The sequence below is a fragment of the Triticum aestivum genome, chromosome 6B (assembly GCF_018294505.1).
Source record: "Triticum aestivum cultivar Chinese Spring chromosome 6B, IWGSC CS RefSeq v2.1, whole genome shotgun sequence".
NCBI lineage: Eukaryota > Viridiplantae > Streptophyta > Magnoliopsida > Poales > Poaceae > Triticum > Triticum aestivum.
The window spans coordinates 712,630,066-712,652,939 of record NC_057810.1 but is presented as its reverse complement, the minus strand read 5'-3'; the positions used below and the strand labels follow the sequence as shown (position 1 = coordinate 712,652,939).

At 47.4% G+C, this 22,874-nt stretch overlaps 1 protein-coding gene across 1 annotated transcript; it reads left to right on the top strand.

The window, feature by feature from the left end:
• The first annotated feature begins 1,586 nt into the window (after positions 1-1,586).
• On the top strand, positions 1,587-5,993 carry LOC123135083 (uncharacterized). The gene is made up of 2 exons (XM_044554200.1): positions 1,587-1,651; positions 3,455-5,993. Exon 2 carries the CDS (start codon positions 3,473-3,475, stop codon positions 5,780-5,782), a length of 2,310 nt encoding a protein of 769 aa, XP_044410135.1. The 5' UTR covers positions 1,587-1,651; positions 3,455-3,472; the 3' UTR covers positions 5,783-5,993.
• Positions 5,994-22,874: the final 16,881 nt, after the last annotated feature.

Below are 22,874 nucleotides of genomic sequence, written 5' to 3'. Positions count from 1 at the left end.
ATCGACAGAAGTACTTCTTTTACAAGCGAATAAACTGACGAGCATCACATCTCTTCTGCTTTGCTTTTTACTGCTTTTTTTAGTAGTAGCTACTACTACTGGATGACCCGTTGCACCATTGTCACAAGTACCTGAATCAATCCTGAACTTGGTAGTTTAGTGATATCGTTTTCGTTCATTATTAGTTCTGTCTCTCCTATATGTCCAGGTGTTGAAAGCTTCATTTTGAAGGGCCACAGGCGAGTGATCGCAGTGGCCTGATTACTTTTTTCCTATGAAATGCACCGAATCTGACATGCTCACAATGTTCTTTTGCCCTATCATATACACAAAACCTGACATGCTCACACTGTTCCGGGTGATGATAATGATATGATCAAGATATATTAGCAGTACTGTCTTCCTAGATTGTATATATTCTAGATCACCCTGCACTATGATACGATGAATTGTCAATTACATTCTGAGCCATGGATAACTCCGGCGCTTCTGGTTCAGGATGTATGTGTAGATTTGAGCGTGTAAGTCATAATAATCTTTGCCGATTTGTTGTTTCCAAATTGTGCCTAAGAGAAATCAGATAAAATTAATCTAGAACTTGTCTCTTTTCAAACCAAACCTTTTATTAACGGAAAGTAGCTGACTATTTAGAACTGCATGCAACTAAGATTTTGAGAGATGATGCTCTTGTGAAAATTTGAGCAACTGCTACCAATGTCTCGTATCAAGAAGGAAATACAATGAAGTTTTTGCAATTAACATTTACTAAGGAATTTCAGTGAAGCTTCAAAGTTAGCATATCATCAAACCATCAACCACCAACATTGCACACAGCAACTTGCTGCAACCTTGCAATAAGATCATTACAATTACATGGTTGTATAAATCTTCACCTTGCATGATGAAGCTCCGTACAGTTGAACCGAACACAAACGCGACCTTTTGTATAAATCAGACAGCTCACACATGTCCTTCCTCTCCCTAATTAACAACACACTTATCACCATGATAGAGAACCCGTTTAGCGAGCCCGTCCGCTATCGAGATTCTGTTGCAAGTGGCAAGCCACAACTCTTTTGAGGGAGGGAAGTGGCAAGCCACAACTTGTTCACTTCGCAGTCCAAAGTCGTTACCACTTGTCTCCTATAGTTCACATGCTGCGGCAGCTGGAGATTTCGAGGTCGTCCGTTTACTTTGCCTACAATATATGCCTTGATAAATCTGGAGCCACACGTCCACTGATTTTTGGCTCTAACTTTGTCTGAAACCGTAATGCATTGGATGGAGCTAGCAATATACTCCCTCCGTTCCCAAATATTTGTCTTTCTAGACATTTCAAATGGACTACAACATACGGTGTATGTAGACTATTTTAAAGTGTAGATTCACTCATTTTGCTTCGTATGTAGTCACTTGTTGAAATCTCTAAAAGGACAAATATTTAGGAATGGAGGGAGTACTACAAGTGGTATTTATATACTACTATACCGTGCCTAGTGGGGCCGTACATGGCGTGCACTGCCTTCTCCAGCTCTCTATATATGACACCAAACCATCGCTTGTTAAACTGCAGCAGAGCTAGGTAGGCCCTTCGTGTTTCCTTCGCTAAAGGACGTTGACTCCTGCTTCTACCACCTAGCAACTCCAACCGGTAATTTCCCTCTCACTGTCCCTCGCTTTCTGATGTTTCTATCCTCATTTCTGCATTTACATACGCTTCTTTTTTTCTTTCTAAAACTCACTCCATACAGATAGTGTTATACTGTGTGCCTATGATTTTGTTTTTTTAGAGGAGTAAACGTGCATTTATAGATCCTCAAACTATTTTTAGGGTCTCAACGTATAGATCCTATAAAACTGTGAAAATGGGATTCCGCAACTGCAAACAGTGATTCATAAAATTCGAAAAGAATATTAAAAAAATAGTGGTTCATGCTATAATTTTCCTAGCACGGGTCTCTTGCACTTTCAGGATTTGATGATGATTTTTTTAAATTGTCAGAAATTAGTATAGTTGCTGTTGTTCGGTCAAATGTCATAGGATTTGTAGTGGGGTTGTGGAGATACCGTCGTGAGGCAAACCATTTTGGATCGTTTAGTTTTTTTTTTGTGAGTAATGGCATTTCCAACCGATCCCCTAAAATTTATCCGCTAAAATTTCGCCGCACCTCGCTGATCCCCTAAAGTTAGCGGACTAAAACTAAATTTGCACAAATTCAATCAAATTTGAACCGAAAGATAATGCATTTACACATATGTTCAACGCTTAAAGTTCTCTCAACCCAACATTAAACATAAATTTAAACTAAAACCAAACTTAAACTACTTTCGGCCGAAGTGGAGGTCGAGCCAATCCTTGAGGCCACCCTCCGTGATAGCTGGGTCCGGGCTGGTGCTGTTGTCGTTGTCGTCGGGAAAGACGCTCCGCCAATCCTTGAGTCGATCTCGTCCTCACCGCCCTCGTCGTCGGAGATGACGATAACTTCTTTGTCATTGACGGGGAATATCGCCCTCTCCGCCTCCACGAGCTCCGGGTACCTCCGGCGGAGCTCATCCATGTTGGCCTCAGTGGTAGCCTCGGCCTCGAGACGCTCCCTCGCCTCTCGGTCCTCCCGCGCCATCTGAGCGCTCACCATCCTGGGCTCCGGCAGGACGAGGTCGACTAGAGCCGTGCCGAAGGGGAAGTTGAGCCTCGCGTCGCGGCCGTGGAACTGGACCTGCCACCAGTCGTATTCAATGGCCGCGAGCTAGGTCGTGTGGAACAAGCCAACCCACATCCTCTTGTGGGCCTCACGGTCGGTGATTTCGGCAACCCATGTCCCCCACGACCGCTGTCGGACGCCCATGTAGGTTCGGTTCGGCGGCCGTGGCAGAGGAAGGTCCGGGAAGTCCTCAAATCGTATGAGGCATGCAGCGCCGGGCAGATCTGCCGAGCGGCGGTGACTCGAGGAAGCGGCCGCGGACGACGACCCATGGACGTGGCGGCACGGATCCGCGCAGCAGATCGGCGGAGGGGACCGGCGGCCACCACGTCCGGCCATCAGACGGCGGATCGGGGCGAGGGTCACGCCGGCGGCGGGGTGAGGGGCAGAAGAGGAGGTGGGAGAGAAAGAGATAGTGGGGAAAGTTTACTCGACTGCCGCTAGCCGGAGTAAATATAAGGAGAAGAATGAGGATGGAGTAAAACATTAACTCCACTAACCGTTATAAGGGATCGGCTATGTGCGGTTTAGAGGAGAAAAAAAAGGCAAATTTACTCCCTTATGGTGAGACAAGGGATCGGTTAGAAAGGCCCTAAGTAATTTGTTCGACATGGACGATTGGTTTTGCTTGGCATCGTCAAATGATCGATAATATATATCTGTGCGCATCAATCCAGGTTGAGGCTGGGGTTGATCCTTCTCGAAATAGTCTCAACGACCTCGTATTAATTATGTACAAGTTTGACATTCAGGTACCTCCCGTGTCCAACATGTCAAACATGAGCGAACAGTGCTCTAATGATGCATTGGAGTACTTCGCTAAGGAGGTAGGACTTCGACGGCCGATTTTGCGAGTCAATGCTCTCATGGTGGTTATGGGCATCTTGATGGGGCTCATGGTGGGGATAGGCGCTTACGGTCATCGCTACCGGCACATTCCACTGATCCGTTTTCTCTATCTGGCTGCCACCACATTGTTCCTGCCCATCGTCTCTTATATTGTCTCTTCCAGTGGATTAGACATTGGACAATCGATCATCATGCTATATAAAGGTGTGATAATGAAAGGGGATTGTCGAGCAGCGGGACACGTCCTCTTGGTCCTTGTATGGGCGGCTCTGGTTCTGATTATTGGTATAAATTCGAATTCACTAGTTGCCGCAGATGCCAGAGAAGGCCGAAGCATTCCTCCCAATATGACCCTTCTCATTCAAGCAGTGTGGACCTCCTACCTAGGGATATACATATGCATCGTAAATGGTATTTCACCTCTGGGGATATTAGTGATTCTTGGTCCGCTTGGTGTTATATTTGCCAAATTAGTTCTGAAGTGTTATGCTTGGTACATAGCCAGACAATCATTAGCCTTTGGACGCAGTCCTCGTCTTATTGTTGGATACATGGAGAAGCTGCAGGATGGAAGCCATCATGCCGAGTTAGCAAGTGAGCATATGCCTCCTCCACTTATAGTTAATGGAGAGCACACCATGAAGGTGCAGGAGAAGTCTTGTGGCTATGAATTAAATTGGATGTTAAACGGAGTGAGAAGTGATATGTACAGCAAAGACTTAGTGACCTTTGACAAAGTTTGGCAGCTGAATGGCACACTTCTAGGATCGAAATCACTACAACTAAAAGAACTATGCTTTTCATTCGCATTATTTAAACTGTTACGGTGTCGAATTGCAAGGTACAACATTATTGAGGTTGGTTTCAGCAAGGGTCGTAACTTCTTAGGACAAATCTTGCTTGAGGATAGTGCTGGTGAAAGAGTACCTGCAATGATTGCACATGAGCTTTCTTTTCTCTATGATTATTATTATTCATCACTTCCAATCTCATATTCAAAGAGTTGGCTGCCAAACGTGAGCGGATTCATTTCGGTACTAAACATCTGTTACTGCATATTCATAATTTCGATGATGATTTATATTGTTATCATGGCTCCTTTGTCACGGGAATCAAATAAAGGACAGATTAGTTGTTATGTGTACTGCAAGGACATTTCTTATGACATTGAAGGAAGACTGGTATCTTTTGGAATCATATACTTTGATATAATACCAGCATGTATACTTGCCGTATTAGTTATGCTTACTGAGGCAAGGGACATTGCATTTTACACCCGCTCTAACTGGGTTAAAGTAGGCTTGGTATGTCAATATGTGAAGCATGGTTCCTGGCCATCATCTGCTACCATGAAGAGATATGTTAACTCAGTGCTACGGAGTAAAGGGAAGTTGACAAGGAATTGGGAGGACAAAATGGGCCAGTCCTCAATTTTGGTGCTCCACCCAGGGAAAAATTCAATGGCTCTTCTTCGTCATCTCATTCCTCTGTCAGGCCAAAATAAGAAGACACCAAGTGCAGTGAAATCTGCCATAGTCGGAGCACTGAGAAAAAGCTATGAGAGAGGACAGATCAATGGTGATGTGTTTTCTTTCCAAAGGATGCTGCATCTTCAAGACGACAACAAGATAATTTGGACGTTTGGGGAAAGAGGCACAACGGAAATCATGCTTGTGTGCCACATTGCTACTACACTCCTTGGAGCTAGGTCACCACTACATAAACAACCTCCGTTTGACTCTGACAACATGTCTGTTGCTAATCACCTATCGGGGTATTGCGCCTACATGGCAGCGCACTATCCTGAGCTACTTCCTGAAGATGATGAATGGTGCAAGAGCCTGTACAAGGCCGTCGAGAAAGACGCTGAGCGCGTACTGGTCGGCAATGATTTCCGCGATTCGGCGGCATCTGAACTGGAGTACCGGAGGAGGTTGATTGAGTTACTAAGCGCAGAGGGAAACCATGAGGTGCTAAAGGATGGTGCCAGGCTTGCGGAGCGATTGATTGGGCTGACTGAAGAAGTAGAGGAGATGGCGTGGAAGGCCCTTGCTGTGTTTTGGTCGGAGATGGTCTTGTATGTCGCTCCATCGGACAACATCGACGGTCATATGAAGGCGCTCGCTCGCGGCGGCGAGCTGATAACCCTCCTCTGGGCTTTGGTCACCCACCTCGGCGTCGTTGGTAGGTCCGACGACACCACTACCGATGGTGCTAATGTCCATGTGTAAGACTTGTCCTTTATTTTTTCACGAGTGCTTAATTTGTTGTATGTTTGGCTATCTTTTTCCCTCACTCTCACTGTGCATTTTCTGTTTCCATGTTTTGCAATTTGGTCTCATCAAGTTGATGTAGCAGCATTGCTCATGTATCGATCATTCCCATGCGTGTCCTGCCTAGTGTGGCCGCTGTAAGTTAGTTGTTTCTGTGTCTGCGGCAGCCTGCGAGCGCCCCTTTTCTCCTCTCATTTGACGCAGGTTGTTGCGTTTGCGCTGGCTACGAGTCTGGTTCTGTATTGGTGCGCGATTATGATATTTTATCGTATTTCATGAACATAAACAAAGACAAGTTTGATGATATAGAATAGAAATACTCCATATGTTCACTTTTATAAAACGTTGTAGATATATATTTCAGGCAGCACCCAAAACAGTTCAATGTTAGCTGCCTGAAACGTCTTATAAAAACGAATGGAAGGAGTACAGGAGAAGAACCCAAATAGAGATGTCAGGGAGGGGCGAACCCGTTCGTACTGTCTTTTGTTTCGTGTGGTTTCATAGTTCTGATAGTTAGAAGTCGAATATTAGACGTAGCCGGCCGGATTACAAGTTGACATTTGACAACAAGCCTGTCCATCTCAGACAGGGGTCGATCGCCCAACGTGCGAGTGCGATGAGCGGCTGCTGGGAATGTCAACGAGCACAAAGTCTTCGCTGCCGCCCTTCGTATGTAGATCGATGGGTAGGTGGGTCAAGCTAAGGACAAGGGTGCAAGTGTGCAAGCATGCAAGGGTAGAGGTCAAATGAGATGCCATTGGGCACGTAGCCCTACGTATATAAAACGGGACGAAAGCCTTTTTTGGTGTAGAGGACAAATGAGATGCAATTATTTATCGATTTTTTTTTGAGATGCAATCATGCAAGTTGCGGATGTGAGGACGCTGCAAATGTGTTTTTAAACCCCCCGAGCCATGAGCGGACTATGAGCCAGCTGAGCATTCAACTCACACACACCACACCACCCCTCAACCCAGCAGGCGAAACTAGTGCGTGCGGCTGCTTCATTCTGCCCTCCGGCCGGACGCATTGGAGGTTCCTATCTTCTCTCTATACTCATGCCTTCCTTTGTTTGGCCTCTGCCCGTCTTGCTGTGAGACATGTCGGTGAACTTCCTCGCAAAAAAAAAAATGTCGGTGAACTGAAGTGCGAGCACATCCAGAAGTTATTCTTCACCATTACGGACGCTTCCAACATATAGCTAATCCACACATTTCCCCGCAAAAAAAAAAAAAATAGCTAATCCACACATTCACATCTATACTGTTAATTATACGCGATCTCCGCACGGCAGTATGCATGCATGTGCTGTGCGTAACCGCCTAAACATGTACTAGCAGTAAACGTCCAGGCGGTTGTGGACACTGCCGGCGGCCGGCCTGGAGGCAGAGAGCTTGTACGTGAATAAAATGGAGGCTGTAGTATCCTGATGTAGGGGGTGTTTGGATTGAGGCCTATCAGGCAGCTCTTGACTCGGGCAGAGACCTCAGCCTCATGCCTCCAAAATCAGACGCCTGAGAATCGTGCCTGACTCAAGCTGCTTTCTGTGGAAGCGATCCAAACAGCCCTTTAGTACCGTACGAGCAAAGAACTCTTCATCTTAAGGGCAACTCTAACAGATTCACCTATATTGAGAGAGGATACGACTGAGTATCTTTAGAGGAGCATAATTATTACCCTTCTCTAATGGTGGCCAGACCTAACAGATTCCTTATATTTAGAGGAGGAATTTTTTTTCGTAATTCTTGTAGCCTTGTCATATGCATTTCAAACAATTACACATTGTATCGTGAATCATTCAAATGTTTTAAAATAAGCATGCAAAACATACCAACCACGAACACAGATACAGTTGCACAAAGCAAATAAATCAAATTAAAACATACAAATAGTTCATCCAAAAGGCATCACATCGATCAAGTTTGATCCAAAATAACCAAAACATAGCAATACTTTTGTGTCACGGATCGAGTCTAATCAAAGGCATGCACACGGCCACCACCATCTCCATACGAGCTCAAACACCATCTTTACCAAAGAACTCATGACCATTTCCATCATCACCAACTCCAAGCCCACCACCGTCCACATGGCTACCACCATCTCCACAGCCACCACGACCACCACCATCCACATGGCCATCGACATTTCTTGTGACCTCCGTATGGGTTAAGATCTCTCTATGACTGAGCTCCCAAAACTTTTTTGCCGTGTCATCCATTGCAGTTCGGTTCATGAACACGATAGCACGTTCTTTGGCCTTCCTTGAGCCTCTCCTCCTCGAGTACAAACATATGCTCCTCTGCCTTAAAATTCCTCTCTTCGGCCGGTAACTTTGACCTCCATTTATCGTCCTCCAACATCTTGTGCACATTTCATCTTGCCGCCTTTTCTTCTTTGTGTTATGCCGCCAAGGCTTTCTTGGTCTCAATCATAGCCACAAGCTCTTCTTTTGTAAGTGTCATCGTAGGCTCCTCTTCTCTTTATCTTTTTCTCAAACTTGTTACCATCCAGTCTTTTGTTGGGATTTTCACCCTCCTCGTCATCATCCTCAACTGGTATGCTTAACCTTGACCTCTTTAGTGTTGCCTCGGAGTTTCTCCAAATTCACTTCTCATTGCCGCAAAGTTCTTTAGTACCAATGGTGCAATGTGAAGGGCTTGTGACCATACTTCTTATTCCATCGCTTGAAAATATATTGGATGAGAGGCCCATACTCAATACTGGCACACCATCGTTGGCGCATGGTTCACTTGATCAAGACAATCGGACCATCAGTTGCATTGATCTTAAATGGCACCCCAACAGTGCCCAAGAGAACCTTGGGTGTGGCTTGATGTCACATCCACCGTGTTGTTGTAGTACTCGGCAATCCTACTCCAAAACCGGTCCTTTGATTGATCCATTACAACCAATGTATCAAGTGAGATGTTCATCCAAGCGTAACACTAGGCTACATCTTCTTCTTGGAAATAGTTGTGAGTTTCTGATCTTGATGGTGGCTTCACGGTTGATTGTGTGTCCTCTACCTCCTCCTCGACCACCAGGTCCTCGTTCCCCCCCCCCCCTCCACATTGGGCTTGTAATCCTCCCCTCACTTTTGTTGATAAAACTGAGCCATAATGGAGATCATCAAGCCCAAGCATATGTGACTCATCAAAAGACGATAAGAATTCGGTAGTATTCATCTCTGCACTAGGACAACAACAACAAGCTCACCAACCTACAGCCACAAGCTATCACCTAACAATGCACCAACCGAGATGAAAAGTCCAAAACATTTACCTTGATGACATTTCATCGACCACTTGGCGGCCATGATCCATGGAGATGGATGTGTCAGCTAGACGCGCTGTAGGAACGGCTGAGACGGAGTATGAAGCACCGGACGAGGACGATGCACCACTATCATCTTCTTCATATTTTTCTTCATCGCCTCCTCGTCAAGCGCCGTCACGGGCACCTTTGGCTTCTTTGCCCGCTTGTCGTCGACTGGAGCAGCCGGTAGGAGGCCTCTCATTGTCGGAGATGCAGCAGCCTTGCCACCAACCTTGTTTTTGGCGATGGTTGCCAATGAGGTGCCTGGAGGAGGTTTTTGTTGCCTAACATTTTCCTAGGGGCGCGCGGCGCTGCGTGGGTCGTTTTCGGTGACGTCGCGCTAGCTGTGGTGGCTGGTGGGGTGGCAGAAGGATCCTCCCTCTCTATCTCACTCGTGTGAGTATGGCTAGCGGCCGCAGTGGGATGGGTTGTCTATTCGGGGCGGGAGCATGGGGCGGGATCCTTTACTTCGCGTGCATCATGTGAGTATGTTTAGGAGACTTTGCCTCACTTTTGCATCAGAGGAGGATAATTTATACTCGTGTTTGGCAACGTCTCCAGCGAAAGCCAGTGTGATACCGGCGACAGGAGGGCATCCACCTTTTGACATTGCTATCCATGTGGCTAAGCTGTGTGGGCGTTGGTGTGTGCAAGATCGTGGAGAGGTGATGTGTGTCGCTTACGCTGGGGATGCAGATCAAGCGGATTGCCGACGCGTGGATCTTGCGGGTGACAACCAATTCATCAAAACACTGTTTTTCGTCTCAGTCGTGCTAATTAGTGCATGCAAGTACCTCGTACTAATTATGTTCAAATTTACATTCAGGTACCTTACGTGTCCGACATGTCACAGACACCGTTCTGCTCCAAGTTCGCATTGGACCACTTCGCTAAGGACATAGGACTAAGAGGGCCGATTTTCCGAGTCAATGCTCTCATGGTGGTCAATGGCATCTTGATGGGGTTCATGGTCGGGATAGGCGCCTATGGCCATCGCTACCGCCACATTCCACTGATCCGTTTCCTCTTCTTGGCTGCAACGACATTATTCCTTCCCATTGTCTCTTATATTGTCTCTTACAGTGGTTTAGGCATTGGCAAGTTGAACAGCATGCTTTACCTTGATGGGACTCATATCATAATCATGGAAGGGGATTGTCAAACAGGATTATACATCTCCTTGGTCCTTGTATGGACGGCTGTTGTTCTGAATATTGGTGTAAATACTACTTCACTAGTTGTCGCTGATGCTAGAGAAGGTCGAAGCATTCCTCCTAATATGATGCTACTTATGCAAGCATTGTGGACCTCTTACCTAGGGATATACACCTTGGTAACTTATGACACAACTCTCACCACATTATTGATTGTTGGACCATTTGGTGTTATATTTACCAAACTAGTTGTGAAGTGTTATGGATGGTACATAGCCAGAAAATCATTAGCATTTGCATGCAATCCTCGTCTTATTGTTGGATACATGGAGCTGCTACAGGATGGAAACCATCATGTTGTGTTACCAAGTGAGCATAGTCCTCCCCCACTTATAGTTACTGGAGAACACACCGTGCAAGTACACGAGAAGCCTCGTGGCTATGAATTAAAGAGGATAACCAATAGAATAAGTGATGATGTTTACAACAAGGGCTTAGTGACCTTTGACAAAGTTTGGCAGTTGAATGACACACTTTTGAGATCAAAATCACGAGAACTAAAAGAACTATGCTTATCGTTTGCATTATTTAAGCTGCTCCAGTGTCGAATTGCAAAGTACACAATTACTAAGGTTGGTTTCATCAAGGGCCGAAACTTCTTGCAACAAATCTTGGTTGAGGATAATGAGGGTGAAAGAGTACTTGTGGTTATTGCACATGAGCTTTCTTTTCTTCATGACTACTATTATTCATCGCTTCCAATCTCATGTTCAAAGAGTTGGCTGCTAATTGTGAGCAGGTTCGTTTCATTGCTAAGCATCACTTACTGCTTATCAGCAATATGTTATACATTCGCTATTGTCAGAGTTAGAGTTAGAGCCATGTTGCCCTGGAAGGACCGACTTGGGCAGATTACTTGTGTTGTGTACTGCAGTTGCATTTATCTGGCTCAGAATAACGGTTCTTTTCGTTTGGAAATGGGTTGGATATCTTTGGGAACTCTATACTTTGATATCGTACCAGTGTGCATACTTGCTGTACTAGTTGTGCTCGCCGAGGTTAGAGATATTGCATCTTACATCTGCTCTAACTGGACTAAAGTATCATTGATCTGCCAATATGTGAAGCATGGTTCCTGGTGATGATCTACTGCCAGACAAAGATGTGTTAATTGTGTGCTACAGAGCAAAGTCAAGTTGATACGGAATTGGGAGGACAAAATGGGCCAGACCTCAGTGTTGGTTTTCCACCCAAGGAAAACTCCAATGGCTCTCTTTCGGCGTCTCATTCATCTGTCGGGCCAAAATATGAAGACTCCAAGTGCAGTTAAATCTGGTATTGTCTGTGGCACTGAGAAAAAACTATGCGAGAGGTGAAATCAATGGTGATGTGCCGTTTTTTCAAAGGATCCTGCATCAGCAAGACACCAACGAGACCATTTGGACATTTGGCGAAAGAGGTACAATAGAAATCATGCTTGTGTGTCACATTGCCACCACAGTCCTCGGAGCAAGGTCACCACCACATCAACCTTTCACTAACTCTGACCATATATCTACTGCAAATCACATATCGCAGTACTGTACCTACCTGGTGGCACACTATCCCGAGCTGCTTTCTGAAGATGATGAATGGTGTAAGAGCCTGTACAAGGCCGTCAGGTAAGACGCCGAGCATGTACTTGTCGGCAATGATTTCAGCGATTCGGGGGCATCTGAACTGGAGTACCGGATGAGGTTGATTGAGTTGCTAAGCGCATAGGGAAACCATGAGGTGCTCAAGGATGGTGCGAGGCTCGCGGAGCGATTGATTGGGGTAACTGAAGAAGGGGAGGAGAAGGCTTGGAAGGCCCTCGCTGCGTTTTGGTTGGAGATGATTCTGTATGTCGCTCCGTCGGACAATATTGATGGGCAGATGAAGGCGCTCGCCCGCGGCGGTGAGCTGATAACCCTCCTCTGGGCTTTGGTCACCCACCTCGGCATCGTTGGTAGGTCCGACGACACCACTACTGATGGTGCTGCCATTGATGTTTAAGTGTGCAGTAACTGTTCAAGGGTGCTTGGCTATCTTTTGCAGCTCCTTGTACCGTTTCTAGTTCCTGATTCTGTAATTGTATCTCATCAAGTTGATGTAGCAGCATTGCTCATGTGCCATTCCATTAGTGTTATGCCTGATGTGGGCGCTGTATGTTCGTTGGTTGGAAGAGGATCTCCTGGCACTTGTTCAGTGTGATTATCTGTTGCTTGCGTCAGTAGGTCACCATCCATTCGAACATCCGGCCGTTCCAGATTTGGAGGATCTGCCACCTGAAGCAAAGGGATTACCACATCCAAACCTGCATGCTGAAACATGTGTAATGTTTTCTGGCGGCATTACCGTGTAAGTATCAGCAGCAGGTATTAGAAACTCCTCCATTGCCAATAATCCACCGCCGCTATGAGTCTAGATCCGAATTCCCCTGAGCGGGGAGAGGAGAGGAGAGGGATTTTGATAGAAATTGATGTATAATTTAAAATGTTCATGAACCTTTTAAAAATTCATGAACACTCTTTTAGATTCGTACACATGTATCAAAATCCATGATTTTCTAAACAATACAATTTAAATCTGCATAAAAGCTGATAGTTGGGTTTCTTTAACCCTTTTTTTGTAGCTAGTGAACTGATACATCCTAAACGTATTCATATTTCTTGAAGTTTAGGTGCCATAATCTTGTTGAATAAGCATTGTTTTATTATTTATTTTGACTAACATATTATTCAAGTCACAACGCCAGTAGACGGCTTAATGTCTTTTGCTGCAAAAAAAATGTATTTCTGGGATTATTTTTCCATCAGAAGAGTGGTTTCCACCAAAAGATGGAGACTGGGGCCAGACGCGCACAAGGACAAGGGTGCGCTATCGATCAATAATGGCCCGCCGATCTTACTATGTGAAGTGTGTCGGGAAAGAATTAGAGGGATGGATGGTGCCCGAAGGGAAGTCGCGCGGCACATGAACTAACATGGGTTTTTTTACCAATGTTCAAGTCATGGGGTGGGTAAAAGCCATGTTTCTCTTTATCGATAAACACGAATGATTACAAGAAATATTTCTCGAAGCCTTTTCTCCAAGTTAGAGCTAGTTTTACCATCATATACAGACGACCGTAGACGGTTCGTTAGGGTTACCCTTCGGTTAGATATGAGACGATCACAAGATCATGCAATTAAGGGAAACATATCTAACTGCATAATCCATGAATTCGATTGCACACATCTATATTATTCACATATGTTTAGTTGAGAAATATAGGGTGCATGAATCGAGAGTCCATAGATGTTCGTATGGATGTTGCGGCCTTGGCTTGGGTGTATCAACTCTTCCCGAGCGGGTATCCTTACTCACCGACAAGCTACCGCTAGTACTCGAATTCGACGCGAGGTTCCTATGTTCTCTTATTTGAGGAGAGGCTAATGTGAAAGTAACGTCCAATCCCTTCCCCTCAAGAGTCCTTCGTTGGCTCCTCCAATGGAGACACATCAATTTCGAGGCTCATAGATTCTCCTCGGAGTCGTGGTTCCAACCCGAGCAGATGGACGGCCAGACTCACAAAGGGACCCCAACTTGGCACGATCAAGATCCTTAGACCCTTAAAACTCAAGTATATGTGTCTTTGGCCTCGATTATGACCGCTTTTAAGAATTTCGCTAGTGACGAGATACTGTGCCCCTGACTTATCGACGAGGTACATGGTGGTTCCTTCGGAAATCCTGAAGGCCGCACTAGGGATCATGCGTTCTCGGCGATGTGCTTGCATTTGAGGTGGTATCTGAATCCTGGCTCCGGGTCTATCAGATCCAAGAAACCTTCTCTTTCATACCATGCTAATTCAAAAGTGAAGATGTTTTATTTCCCACATTTGTTGCTTCCCCAGAGTTAACAAGCAATGGGGTATGGTTGGAAATCGCGTGCGACAACGCTTGGACCGTCACCAGAGGAAAGTTCTGCTCCCATTCGATGCTGACGAGGACACGATCCAACTTCTCATACGTAGGATTTGGAAGCGTGTTGGCCCAAGTAAATTTTCTACCAGAAAGCTCGATCTCTTTAAGATCCATGCTTTTAATGATTGTATTAAACATAAACGACCATCTACCATCAAAGTTATCATTCTTTTTTCTTCTCGTCTTCGAATAATGTTAAAATCGCCCCAACCAAAATTGAGAGCTGCTCACTTCCGCAAATACGAATTAAGTCCGCCAAAAAATCTGGTTTGAGCTCAGGCTGTGCGGCTCCATACATTGCCACCAGTGCCCATTGGAAACCATCAACCTTCGATCTGACATGAAACTTAACCACAAAATCTCTCATGACAACATTTCGGACTTCCAATGTGTCACATTTAACCCCTAGTAAATTCCCACCGGATCTTCCTTTTGGGTGGAGGCCATGCCAATCAAAATCAAGTCCTTCCGATATGGTGCTAAGAAACTGAGACGTAAAATTGTCCATTCCAGTTTCAGAGAGGGCGATAAAATCCAACTTGTGCTCTATAGAAGCATCCGCCAGGAACCTTCATTTAGCCAAGTCCGTTAGACCTCTGCTATTCCAAAAGATTCCCTTCATATTTCATCATGAATTTTTTAGTGGCCCGGATCCTAGCACTTCTGCGCACAGCCGAAGCCGGATAAACCTCCGGTTCCACTTGCGCTTAAGCTTGTTTTGGTCCTCTACCCGGTCCACACAACCGAGCTCAGTGGGCCTAACCGCCTGAGAATCTACATGATTCGAACCCCTTGGAGATACGGAACACTCATCCTCCTCTGTCTCACGATGTGAGGGTGCAAGATCTGCACAAAAGCTATCAAGTAAGTATTGACTGACATACTAGTAGTGACCTCAATGTCACCAAGCTTGGCTGCCTGAATGGCGCGCCATATCTGCATGTCATCAACATCCGGCTGGTCCTGGAGACGCTAACTCAACCGCCGACCTTCGGACATGGGATCCGGAATCCCTCCGAAAGCGACGACCTCGTCCCGCGTGGGCCCGTTCGGGGTAAGGCCTCCTGCCCGACCCCCAACTAGGCTCAACTGAGCTGAACCCACCGGGCAATGGCCACCTGCCATCGGCCCTACCAGTGAAGCCACGCCCTCCTCCACAGCCGTCGGCCCCGAAGCAACCAGTGGCGTCGACCGAGGACTGCAGACAGGAGACGTAAGCGGTTGCAGAGCCTCCTGCTCTGCTGGACCGCCCCCACCGCACCTACCGAGCTCCGCAGGGGTGCCTTGGGGAAGGCAGAAGCGAGGGCCTCCAGCCCGCGCCCCCCCCCCCCCCAGACCTGGCGCCCCCCTGGCGCGCCGATCTCCACCAGCATGGTTGGAATCCGCATTGCTCCTCCTCCGCTGCGAAGCGCTGCCTCGAACGTGGACAACGGGGGACACGGGGGCCGCTTAAATGTCCTAAACCACTTTGGCATGCTACATGGTTATGTGTTAACATTCCCAGGAGGTGGCGTACCAGGTTACCGTCTAATATCTCGCTTAGTTTGTTCTAGGTTTTTTAAATTTTAGTTGGACTTGTCCAGTTTAATTGTGGTATGTCGAACTTGGCATCAATTAGGTCTGGTTTGCATGTAAATGGTTATGTTTGCATCAAATTCATCCCGTCTGTTGATTTTAAGTATAAAATGTGCGACGGCATTTCAAGCGTATGGCTGGATGTCCGGCTTTCTTATTCATATCCACAGACGCGTCAAATAATAAGTCTGATTTGCGGCACAACGTTAGAGATGCCGTTAACGAAGAACTATATATGCTCCTGACGTGTATTTGTATGCGTAGCTAGCCGCTGCGTGGAAGCAACCGACATTAACAAGTTTAGTCGTTGACCGACGGCTCCGGTTGACAAGTAGCCGGACAAGTGGACATGCGGCAACAAGTCTGCCTGTCCATCTAACCATGAACATTGGGCGACAAGCGGCTGCTGGAAACAGGAAAAGTCCAAGGGCTCGAGGTCTTCCCCAGCTGCCGGCGTCAATGGCTAAATATGAGTCGTCAGAATTTGCTCAAGCATCATTCCCATTTCCCATGCGTGTCCTGCCTGGTGTGGGCGCTGTACGTTTCCCTCTTTTTGAGGCATGTTGCGTTTGCGTTGGCTCTGTGGATATCTAATATATACACTCACATGGGCATTGTAAGTCATATAACCAAGCCTTGGGTGCAACCACCCTGTGATACCGGGAGCAACCTCTGTGGTAGCGAAATCTATCCATTGCTCAACACGTGCCTGCAAGAATTATTAAAAAAATAAGCACTAAAGCTTGCTCAGCTATGATGATAGGAGTACTTCTTATATTACTCACATATCCAATAAGAGAACCACCCCATAGAAGGCTGTTACCCTTTGAGCGAGCAACTGAAGAAAATAGTGGTTAATTGAGGCAATGTAGAATCAGTAAAACTTGGATTCAACTATATACCATAGGGTGCAATAGCATTGCTCTGAAAAACAGCAACATCGGGAGTGTCAAGAACATGAACCTGCGAATAAAAGTTAGTCCCTTGCCCGCTGACTCGCTATATATTGAACTAACATATGAGTCTAATTCGTGTACCAACCCAGCTTACCTTGATGACATTGGTGTAGGAGTCAAACCCGTTGTTGTCAATGTCCTGGCCGGTCTCAGCCGGCAGCAAGTCCAGGCTGTGGCCGTTGTAGTGGAAGAAGAGGGAGTCCCCGGCCCGTGCACCCGACGAGCCGTGCATTGTGGTGTGGCGGGAGGAGAAGGAAGACTCGCAGTGCAAGGGATGTAGAGTGTGGAGGCTTCCACAGCGGCGCCACCTGTTGATATCGTGCCAATCAAGCACCAGCCGCCTGAATTAAGGGGAGGGAGCAAAAATGCTAGACATACAGGATCTTACAGGCAATTACAGGCTCCTTCTAAACTAACTAAACATGCCCCCCCCCCCCCCCTGATTTTCAGGTGGCCCCCTAATCTCTAATTAACAACTGCCTAATCACCCTGTAAAACTTCCCACCCCGTAATCGCCTGTAGATGTAGCAAAGCCCGGGAGGGAGGGACCCCACCCATGGGGGGGGGCATGTTTAGATGGATGGAAAGGGCCCGTAATAGTCTGTATGCTGTCCGTGTGTGTAGGATTATTGGGCTGCGAGTGTTTTGTGGCACAGTAAAATCGCCATGCATGTTGCTCTTGTTGGATGTTATGTTGTTGCATTTTGTGTTGCCTCTGTGAGTTTGGTTTTTTGTTGGCGCCACTATGCTAGTTGATCGAATTTCGCAAACAGAAAAAAAGGCTGCTTGATGATATAGAATAGGAGTACAAGAGCTGAACCCGGCCAAAGCAGAGATGCCAGGAAGGGGCGAACCTGTTAATTAGTTTGTGACATTGCTCCATGCATGTGGTTCCATTTGATAAATCTGAGTGTTAACCAACATAGAAAAATAGTTTGACATCGAATAGTCGACGCTCCCAAGATGGATCATTGTCCAGCGGCTCCGGTTGAAAAGTAGCCGGACTACATACAAGTAGACATGCGGCAACAAGCCTGTCCATCTCAGGCAGGGACAACCCAACCGTGGGCGACGAGCGGCTGCTGGGAAGGTTGACGAGCTCAAAGTCTTCGATGCCACCCTACGTACAGTAGATCGGTAGGTGGGTCAAATCATGCAAGTGTAGTGGTCAGATGAGATGCCATCGGCATAGCCCAACGTAGTATTTAGAGGACAAATGAGATGCGATCATTTATATATTTGTGGAAAAAAAAAAGATGCAATCATGCAAGCCTGCAAGTGTGGATGTTGAGAAGCTGCAAACTGGTTCTTAAAAACCCCAGAGCCATGAGCGGATGATGAGCCAGCTGAGAATCCAACTCACACACCACCCCAACACAACCCGGCCGGCAAAACTAGCCAGCAACGTACGTGCGGCTGCTTTCCTGCTCTCCGGACGTGACCAAGGTGCCTATCTGCTCTCTTTAATCATTTCTCTTCGTTGCGCCTGCATCCGTCTTGCTTTCAGACTTGTGAGTGATATACAAGTTAGGCCTGTGTCCGTCTTGTTTTCAGACTTGTGAGTGATATACAAGTTACTATACATTGTTACGTACGCTTCCAATTGCTGTCTGTTATAAATTAGAGCAACCCTGGCAGAGTTGTATCGGTTCAATCTCCGTAATAACCATCGATATGGTGATTTTGACCGAAAAGATCACTCTAACAGAGTCGTCGTAATTTATGGATGGCACTTCATATCAAGCCCACGACTTCATATTTTGAGGCTGTGGGCGTTGTTTGGAGCGCACGGCATCCGCCAACCATTCACACGGGAGGAAAGTTTCACCTCCCTCCTCGTCCTCGCCTCCCGTTCTAACCCGTGGCAATTTTTACCATCACTTTTTCCCACCACGGCCTCCACTTCCCTTCTCGCCGACCATAACATGCATTTCCCTTCTCGCTGTCGACAGCCCACACTTTCCTTCTTGTCGCCCACAAGCTCCACTATCATCGCCAGCAGACTGGATGTTATTTCCAGAAGAGGAGCGGAATAGTCTTGAAGCGTTCTTGAAAACTACTCCCTTCGTCCCATAATATAAGAACCTTCTTATATTATGGGACGGAGGAAGTATACTAGAAATCCTTATGTGCCCCACAAAATCGATAGTATGATTTTTATCATTATGTGACAACAAATTGGCGACTTGACGGCCAAGCAAGTTGCATGCACACGTGTGAGACGTGTGATGCGTGTGTGTGTGTGATTCCTGCGTACGTGTGTTGTGCTAGACTTTGTGCTTTGTATGGGTTTGTTGGAGGGGGCCAAATTCACTGTTTTAACCCTTTTTCGTTAGTTTAGCACGATCTGACCCTGTATGCAAAAGTTTTTCGGATCTGACCCTTTTCCTACCGTCATTGTCTATGGCGGTAGGGTAACACACCCTACCACCAAGGCCTTTGGCGGTAGGACTTACCTGCACCGTCGCTTTTATTTTTTGCAGAAAGGACCCTACCGCCGCAGTCGATGGCGGTAGGACGTGTAACCCTACCACCATAGCCTATGGCGGTAGGGTCCTTTTTGAAAAAAATAAATCTTTTATTGCATGCGTGCCCTTATTATAATTACATGCATGCCCCTACCGCCAAAGACCATGGCGGTAGGGTCCTTTTCACATCGAACGGGCGTGACGGTGTAGGTAAGTCCTACCGCCAAAGGCCTTGGCGGTAGGATGTGTTACCCTACCGCCATAGACAATGGCGGTAGGAAAAGGGTCAGATCCGAAAAACTTTTGCACATAGGGACAAATCGTGCTTAAGTTAAGGAAAAGGGTCAAAATAGTGAATTTGGCCGTTGGAGGGATGATGATGACGGTTCAAGAGATGGCGGGGCGATACGAAGAGCGTGAAAGCACCATCAGCCACGATAGACGGGAGCGAGCGGTTAGGCCGGCATCGGCTGGCGGCGCGGGGTGGGAGAAGGAAGGGTGGAAGAAGAAGAAGAACAGTGCGCAAGCGAAGGATGGTTGTTGGATGATGATCTAACGGTTTAGAAGAATCAACCAACGCATATTTTTACAGTCGCCTCAAGAACAGGTGGTAATCAATGATTTTTATTTTCTAATCAACATTTTTGGAAACCTGCGGGTAACCAATTTTTCCTTTGCCTAACAAGAAACAATGTCGCGTAGTTTGAAAATCTTAAATTTAATGCTCTAAGAGTATCTGCAGCCGGACGTCCCAAACCTGTCTCAAACGTCAGGGCGGACGGTCCGGTCACTGACCGGGCACGAAAATTTGACACAGACGGGTGCCTCAAATGGGCCTCAAACGTCTGAGCTGACCGACACCTTTCATATTCATCCCAAATATGGGGCGGATATAGGGGCACCTGGGCACGTTCGCCACGTCGGATTGCCGCTTAGGTCCCACACGAAAACAATCCAAAACCCGACGGTCTAAAGCTGGTCTCCTCCGTCGGACTGATGTCACCGTGTGGTGCCGCTCCGGCGGGCCGCGTAGTGCCTAGCCCGGCTATTTAAGCCAACCGACGAAACCCTACCCCTCCATATTTTTCTTCTCCCGTACGCCACCGCCGCCACTTTCCACTCTCCGCCCACCACCGCTAGTAGCCATGTCCCCACGCCACTAGATAAGTAGCTACCCATTTCTAACTCCGGAGCACCGGCTGCAGCTCCTTTAGCAGATACGGGCAAGGGGCAAAGCCCGGATCGCCGTGGGGCTACCTCCAGATGCATTGGATCCGGAGGAGGAGTTGGAGAAGGAGGAGGAAGAGAAGGAGGTTGGGGAGGAGGAGGAGGTTCAGGAGGAGGGTGCGCGGTACGCTGGGGAAGCAGCAGATCTACGGAGCAACATGCCATCCTTGATTTCGTCCGCTCAAAGTCGGATGTGGAGGCCAAACGTCATCGTCGGCAGGGGATGGAGGCGGAGCATGCCCCAGAGGAGGGGGAGATGCTCGCCTACATGGATCCTACACACCCATCCACCCGGCGCCCGGCATCGATGTCCTGGACATCTCTGATGACAAAGCTTAGCTAAGGTAGTACATAGAATTTTCTTTTTGCATGCTCTGTATGGATTTAGAGGTTGAAATACGAGAGACTTGAATGCAGAGTGACAAATTTGAAGAGTAACCGGTAACTGTCCACGGACACGCCCGGTCACGTCCACGGATATTCGAGGGATCGAATTTACCAAATCCGGCAGTAGATGCTCTAACCTGGTCAAGCAACGGGCGTATGCATGTATTGACACACTAAGAGCATCTCCTGCCGTTCGACCCTGGGGCTTGAAATAGCGCCGCCTGGGGGCGCGCCGACAAAAAAATCGGGGGGGGGGGGGGGGGCTCGGGTTCCAGCCGCCCCCCAAGGTCGCCCCCTAGCCGCCGATTTCGGCCCACTTTTGGCGCAAATTGGCCCATATTCGGCGTGCTTGGGCATAAATTCAACAGAATTTTCATCACATAGTTCATCATGGAAATCAATAAAATCAAATAGTTCAACAAATAAAAACTCATATTTCATCACACGTCGAGCTAGACGTTGCCCTTGAGCCCCCGTTGGTGCTCCACCAGATCGTGCTACAGTTGTTGATGCACCTGTGGGTCTAGAATATCCTGACGCATGTTGAGGAAGGCAGTCCAGGTTGCCGATTGCTGGTGATCACCTTGGGCAAGAGGACCCTGCCTATAATATGGTTCCGTGTCAAACACTGGCTCTTCCTGCTCGCTCTCAGTGATCATGTTGTGCAAGATGATACAACAAGTCAGGACTTTCCACATTTGATCTTTCGACCAGGTCTGAGTGGGGTACCAGACAACAGCAAATTGAGATTGGAGCACACCAAATGCCCGATCGACATCCTTCTTGCAAGCCTTCTGACACTTGGGAAAGTAGGAGTTCTTGCCTCCTAGCACAGGGTTTGAGATAGTCTCCACAAATGTGGACCATCTCGGATAGATGCCATCTGCTAGGTAGTATCCCTTGTTGTAGTGGCGCCCATTGACCTCGAAGTTCATTGGAGGAGTATGACCTTCAAGAAGCTTGGCAAAGACATTTGAGCACTACGTTGATGTCATTGTGAGTTCCTGGCATACTAAAGAAGGAGTGCCAAATCCAAAGGTCATGTGTGGCCACTGCCTCAAGTACCACACTGCAACCGCCTTTTGCGCCTTTGTACATACCCTGCCAAGCAAATGGACAGTTTTTCTATTTCCAATGCATGCAGTTGATGCTTCCAAGCATCCCAGGAAATCCTCTTGCTGCATTCTGTGCTAGGATCCGAGCAGTGTCTTCAGCATTGGGTGATCGCAAGTATTGAGGTCCAAACACTGCCACCATTGCCCTGTAGAACTTGTAGATACACTCAATGGTCGTGGACTTGGCCATGCGTCCATAGTCTTCCAGTGAATCACCGGGAGCTCCATATGCAAGCATCCTCATAATTCTCGTGCACTTTTGGAGTGAGGTGAATCCAAGTGTGCCAGTGCAATCCTTCTTGCACTTGAAGTAGCTGTCGAACTCACAGATGGAATTCACAATCCTGAGGAAGAGCTTTCGGCTCATCCAATAATGATGTCGAAATACTTTGTCGCCGTGCAGTGGAGCATCGGTGAAGTAGTCGGCGTAGAGCAAGTAATAGCCTTCCAGTCGATGCCTCTACTTTGCCTTCATCCGGCTCAACGCCGAGCCACCTCGCCACGGCTTTGCATCCGCGAATAGGCCGGCCAGAGCGGCAAGGACCATGAGGTGCTCTTCGTCCTAGGCGTTAGCATCGGCTTCCTTCTCCAGCAGGGCCACGAACGCCTCCTCCTCGTCCGAGTCCATCGCCGAACACCTGGCGGGTGTGGCATACGCGCAGCCGCCGGTAACACCACCTGCGTGGCCGGAGCGCCGGAAAGCTCGCTCAGGAGCGGGGTGGAGGTTGCCGCGGCGAATGCTCTCCTTTCCGGCGGGGGAATGGCCTTTCTAGCGGCAGTGGGTAGGTAGGCGGCGCCGGGATCATCACAGCGGCGGAAGGGCGGGCGCGCGGGGGAGGGGGGAGGGGGCGAATCTGGACG